General features: G+C 44.1%; 1 protein-coding gene across 1 annotated transcript; it reads right to left on the bottom strand.

The window, feature by feature from the left end:
- Positions 1 to 4,522, bottom strand: LOC123441789 (mannan endo-1,4-beta-mannosidase 8-like). The gene is given in 6 exon segments (XM_045118020.1): positions 1 to 346; positions 467 to 678; positions 767 to 889; positions 1,306 to 1,500; positions 3,859 to 3,877; positions 4,488 to 4,522. Coding segments are annotated over 6 exon segments (930 nt in total).
- Positions 4,523 to 6,853: the final 2,331 nt, after the last annotated feature.

Below are 6,853 nucleotides of genomic sequence, written 5' to 3'. Positions count from 1 at the left end.
TCATTCTAGCTTCCTTGAGTGATTTGCAAGTAGGTTGAATGTGGATGGTGATTTTGCAAAAATAACTGCATAACCGTCGTCCATGTGTTCTGCACCTTCAGGGAAGAGTTGCCATAGAAGGCAGCCTCCTCCAACCATTCCACTCTCCCAAGAACCCAATAAATTGTTGTACACTGTCTGCATGAAAGTTTCACGGAACTCGTTTTCAAACTTGCCGTCCTTCAGTGATAATCCGAACTCCCCGATCACAATGGGCATGGCCAGCAAGTTTGCTACATCATCAATATGTTGTTGCATCCAAGTGGTCACAAACTGAATGTGTCTTTCCTCTGTTGAGTCAGGCAACCTAGCAAAAAGTCCTAAGTTCAGCCCTGATAGTAAATTCCGTATTTCTGTGAATGGTTTAATTCAGCTGCTATAGCTACTCAGTTGTATATGTTATGTGGGATCAGACATGAGGACTTACGAAGTGTGTGAATAAATATGAGCTGAAGCTTAATCAATTCCCAGTGCTTAATGGTTCCTGATAAAGTCCGTTCCAACATGCCCTGAATAATCATCTGGGTTGATGAGCAAGAGTTCTGGAGTAGACGAACCACAATACCCTTCAATACCAATCTTCACCAGGTGCACCGTATCTATAGACTTCACGTAAGATGCCATCTCTTCTATCCATGCCTACGAGAACCCAATTTCTTCAAAATGTACAGTGGACAAACATACATGGAACGTAAAAGTTCACAAAAATAAGACCACAATAAAGGACCTGCAGCGTATCGCATGATGGATCTGAAGGGCAACGCGGCTCGTTAATCAGCTCCCAGGCAAGGATAGTAGGATCGTCTTTGTAGGCCTCATTTGTGATTGTGTTTATTCTTGACAAAACATCCTAAACAAAGGAAACATATGCATAGTATTGGAACTCTGGTATAGAAGGAATACAGTACTACAGAATTCAGAGATGGCAAACTAAAATTAGCAACACTTAGACACAAAACGTAGAAGGGGAAACGTATACCCACCTCGTATTGTACACTAACATACCGCCGTACGTACCTCACATTGTACCCACCTCGTATTACGTACGTACGACGACCTGCTGTGTAAAGTACGAGGTGGGTATACGTTGCCATTTTTTTGTGGAGGGGGGATGGGTCTACCTAAGTACACCTCAATTAGCAATAACAATTTGCTGGTGTCATTTCATATAGCTAAGCATATTATGATTTCCATTGGTCACGCAGCATGATAGATATCAAGAACCCATTTCCGATGGCTATCTGAGGTAAGGAACCAGAAATTTACCTCAACAAAAGCTTTGTAGTACCCTTTAAGTGTTGGATCAGAGAAGAAGTCATCGTCAGAAGTAAGATCCACGCTAGCCTCCTTGCCCCATCTTACATATTGTGCCTTCCCTCCATAATCTTCCCAGTTATTACATAGTGACAGTATTAACCGCATCTTATACCTTCTTGCCTCGCTCACCATGAAATCCACTGCCTGGCAAAAAGACATGATAAAATCAGACACCAAAACCCAAAGAAACACAACTCCTCTGCAGTGATCAACCTTTTATACCGAAAAATGCATGTGGGAGGAGGTAGGTCTTGGAGGATCCACCTCCTGTGGATTTGATCCACGCCATCCACGGCCGGGTTTAGGTCCTCATGTGGTCGCCATGGCGTCGGGCTAGATAGCTAGGGTTCCAGGCTAATCTTCTGGATAGAAGGAGGGAAGAGCCTTTGATATTACTCCCGGCAGGCGTTGTTTAATGGATTTACAACAAACTATTTATATGTCTAGAATTTTTTTGGTTTTTTTATTCCCGCATGTTGTGATAAAATATTCCGAGTACCAGGAACTTTCCAGTAGACCCAAAGGCTGAAACAAACTTAATGTTAGTCTCTATACATACATGTGAATATGTAATTCCCAACGATACAAAGTTATATGGCCTTAAAATACACTATGACCGCAACCAGACAAACGACAAACAATGAGGCAATATTTATTTTTGCTTACATGAGATCTTGGCAGCCAAATTTCTATTCGTGTGAACACCATTAAATGCTAAAGTACTACTACTACGACTACACATGAGCTTTCCATTTTGTCGTAAAATCATGGCTTTTTCAAAACAAACAATGGCATGAAAATTTCATTAAAGAAAATTTTGAAACCGAAGCAAAATTCCAAGTTTAATCTTGTAAGACATGGTCCAGACCGGATAATGTTGCATAAGAATATTAGGCTGTACCTAGCCTCGAGTGATGGGGCACTTGTCCTCTGCATAAGTTAACATATTGTATGTAAGCGCCCAATACTGTACAAATACAAAAGACATTAGAACTAAAAATATCGAAAGATGACAATGAATAGCCTACTTTGAACTTATTTTGCATTCAAGTACAATGGCTATTTGATTAAGACGACCCAAACAAAAACTGGGATTTTTGTTCATAATGAGATCACGAACAATATAGGAGAAAAAAGAATGGTCGACCAAAGCTCACTGAATGGCATATATGAACTAAACTTAACCTGAATATGATACAAAATTTGTAACAAACTTCAGTTAATTTATGCAAATGAATTTTAGATGTACAATTCAGTGATGCCGACTATTTGAAGCATCTTAAAAACATATGCAATTCCTGAAACTATTTATATTCCTGATGTCCACTCTGTACTACTAAAAACCCATGTTGCATCTGAAAATTCAACACTACCACAACTATCAAATCAAACCAGTCCAGGTTCTTGTGAAGCCAGGAATGTACAGGGAGGATGACTACCTCGATGAGCTATTGTCAGCTATTGTGTTGTCATGAATAGGATGATAAGCAACCCACTGTTCCCAGTTTCATTGATATTGCAAATCAATAAGCATGCAAATAACACAGAATGTAAAAATATATATTGACCAAGGCAATCGAACACTTTGAAGTCTCCTAGTAGATGCAGAAAACAGAGAACCATGGATTGGATTTTTTTGTTTTTTCCATTCAAAAGTATATAAATGATGTTGGAACTTGGGTTTCAGCAGTCAACTCCGAAAAAGCCAGAGTTGGAGTAATGATAATTTACTTACACTAAGAAATTCTATAAATGAATTACCACATGCAGACTTAACAGATTCAAATAAACCATCCAAGGAAGTTTGAAAAGCAAGTTATATAGAAAAAAAGTTTCCTTTTGCATAATCAATTTTGATTCAAGATTTTTGTTCTTCATACCAACTCATTTTCAGCATATACATGCAAATTATCGATGTATCAGAAACATAGAAAAAAATACGCTAAATTTTGAATATCAAGAGAAGGAAACACGGTATACAGATCATTTAATATAAAAGAGGTTTAGATAGAAATGGCCATTCCTGGTACTTCAGGCAACGTAGAGGTGCAAGACGCCGTATTGCCCTAGCACGAATCCTTCGTTGTCGTCGATGAACCTGCAACATCCCTTTTGCCAAACATTGTGATAATTTGCATAGTTTCAGATGATAAACAGACTCAGCTCTGAACATGCTGAACAAATAATCTATCTCCTACAGACTGCATATAGTTCATTTGAGTTACAGTTTCATGTTCTGCCCGGGCTCCCATGTCGAGTAGAACTTCCCATGGCAGACACAGTGACGTACCGGCCGTCTGGTGGGTGGTTCATCGTGTTGAAAGTGCAGTTGTAGTAACTCGCACCGCTAGTGCCACTTGAAATTGTTCTGCACCACAGAGAGATACGGCGGAGCAAACCATGTTATGCCTTGATGATCATCTGCTAACATGATAAAACATCCCGTTTCTTGAGATGAAAAAGGAGAAAAATTAGATATGTAATCACAGTCTCTCCACTCACTATTGGATTTTGCACCGCCCTAAATACAGCATAATGTTTAGTCAGAGCATAATCTCCTTTCGTATCCATAAGAGTAATGTGGTATGAACATAAATAAGTACTGAATATAAGACATTATAAGCAAACATCCGCTAGCTTTTTTTACATACCTTAGCAGCACAAGCAAAATAAAATTATGAACTCTGTTTAGCAGGCATTATTTGGCAAGCTCCTTCCCTGCCTGTTGAGAGTGGCTCCTGCACGGCACCCTTCCTGTTTTAGTCGCGGTTGGATGTTATGTAGATGTCTCCCTTGTCCGTGACCATCTCCGTGCTCCGCTCCCCAGTAGCCTGAATGTAGACCTGTCATGAAACTAACCATCAATCCCACAATTTGGATATATCCAATTGGAGTGCAGGACGAGATTGGAGGGCTCATACATGATGATCTACAAGCACACCATTACCAGTTCACCGATTAACAAATCAAAACCCATTGGCACATTTAACCAAACACCTCTTGGGTGCAATGTTTTGGAGAATGAACAAGTAAGCACCAAGATCGGTGGAAGTATGGCGGGATACCTTTGATGGTGTGGGAAGGGATCTTCTCGTGTTTTTGGAGGTGGCCGAGGATGAAGCGACACCTACCTGAGCACCATGGGGAGCACGCCGTCGTTGTCCATGATGGTGGGGATGCAAGGCCGACGTGTAAGAGGAGGGCGGAGGACATGGGCGCTGGACTACGCATCCTCTAGTGCCTGCAGGCAGGAAAGATGCGACAGCTCGCGTGAGGCTCCCTTGACGATGTGATGGGATCAGGTGATGAGGAGAATGGATGGGGAAGAGGAGAATGGCCATCACCGCGGCTGCGCTCGTCCCTCTCTCTTATCTCTCTTCACGACGGGCAGAAGGGATGAGACTTCCGATCGGATGAGGCGAGCACAAGCGGCGGCGATTTTACTCGGGAGAGAGATGAGATCGGGGTTCTGGTTAAACCATCACATCATTAGGAGGGGGATCGAGCGTGATCACGACGACCGCAGATGCGCGCCCGATGTCCCCGAGGATCAGCGCGGCCTCGGCGACGCGGCCCGCCGCCAGGTCGCGCAACGCTAGGTCCCGGAGCGGCCTCCGCGGGCTCGGCGAGGCGGGGGCGCGAGGGGGCCAGTCGGCGGCCTGGCGGCCGCGGCGCGCGCGAGGTGGCGGAGGGAATGGCGCGGGCGCGGCGGGTGGGCGAGCGGGGAGGGCGCGTCAAGGAAGGAGGCGGCGGCCGCGGGCTCGGCGAGGCGGGGGGCGCGAGCGGGCCGGTCGAGAGAGATAGATTTTTCTTGTGGGATGATTTTTCGCATGAGAGAGACCAGATCGGGAACAAGGGTGGGGAGAGGTGGGGTGGGAAACGTGGCAGTTTTTTTTTTACGTGGGAGGGGGAGGTCGAACGAAGGGAGGTGTCGCTGGGAGGTCGAACCATCCAGCTGGTTGAACCATCACGACGTTCGATCCTGCTTTAATAGTAGAGATATGCCATCATTATACATGCCCTAAGCATGTGACGCAGTAATGTCAAAAGGTCCAATATGGAGAAGGACCCCAATAAACGACCAACGTTCGCTGGGATGGCAGTTACGAACAATTTTCATGACAATTTTAGTTATAGGAGGGTGGCAATTTCTTTCACAAAACTGCCATCATTTGATTTCGGTCATACTAATCCAAGGACATTCACTGGGAGTTTTTGTTTCTATCTTAATTAAATCGGCAAAGCTTGAGTCTATCACTTTAAAAAGATCAAACATCCACACGACTCACGTGCCTACCGGGAAGAACTGACCCTTACCAAATGTTAGGAATATGCAACTTGTATTCTCATAAGGCTATAGGCCGATATATATATATATATATATATATATATATATATATATATATATATATATATATATATATATATATTCCAACCCAGAGATCATGTCTTTTGGAAACACTCAACAACTTGGCAAAGAACTGAACTGACTTTATTGATAGCATAAGGTTACAAATACATATCTTACAATGATAGCAAGGTCAAAGGCACCCATGGTGCAGCACAATATCTATATTATTTATGAGACATAGCGGGACCTCGAAACTACTAAGTACTTCTACTACGTAGCGGAACATAGCGGCAACTCCATACACAGGGACACTGCTGTGGACACTTTCTAGTACGCATCATCAGGACCTCCGTCCTCGGTTTCTCCTGCATCTGACATGATACGCCAGGTGAGTACTTGGAATGTACTCGCAAGCTCATAATAACCAAGCAATGCAGCAAACAATAGCATGGCAACAAATTAGGAATAATACCACTTAAATTTATAACATCCACTTACTCATGTCCGGGGTTGTCTCACAACCACCGGAATGCTTATCATCATCTCCCCTCAACTGGAGGGTCCTTCCATCATTACTAACATCCACACGGTTGACCATCTACTGAGGTCCGGTAGGGCTGTCCATTACCGTGGACACGACTATTCGAATAGTTTTGACACTCTGCAGAGGTTGCACACTTTACCCACACTCTGGAGCACTGGCCTCGTGATCCCATTCGGGTGCACCAGGATTGCTCCAACGCAACTTGCCTGACCCGTGACTCTCTCATCATATCTCCGGCAACCACTCCCTTCCGGAGTCCTGCCCTGGGTGGCCCTGTGTCCTCATGACACCTGCCACCGCCGTGGCCAAACAAAATTGTCCCAACGGGGGACGGTGATGGGGTTATAGTCCGAGGGTAGGGTCATAGGTCTGCCCTATAGGTCCTACCCAAGGACTACCCGTCATAGAAGGCAAGGCCCTTAGACAGTTCCGACTGAACTAAGGACGCCCCCATCATCCAGTCGGCGACGATCCACTCAGAGCATATCTAACGTACCGACTGGAATCCACTCTGTACATCGTAACCTCCTAGGAGGGCAATGGTCAGACGTTTTCGTACACCATTATTAGCATTTAAAGCTTACGTTACTTGTAACGTAAGC

This window comes from Hordeum vulgare, chromosome 3H (assembly GCF_904849725.1).
Source record: "Hordeum vulgare subsp. vulgare chromosome 3H, MorexV3_pseudomolecules_assembly, whole genome shotgun sequence".
Lineage (NCBI taxonomy): Eukaryota > Viridiplantae > Streptophyta > Magnoliopsida > Poales > Poaceae > Hordeum > Hordeum vulgare.
The sequence above is the reverse complement of the archived record's forward strand: the minus strand, read 5'-3'. Positions and strand labels throughout refer to the sequence as shown.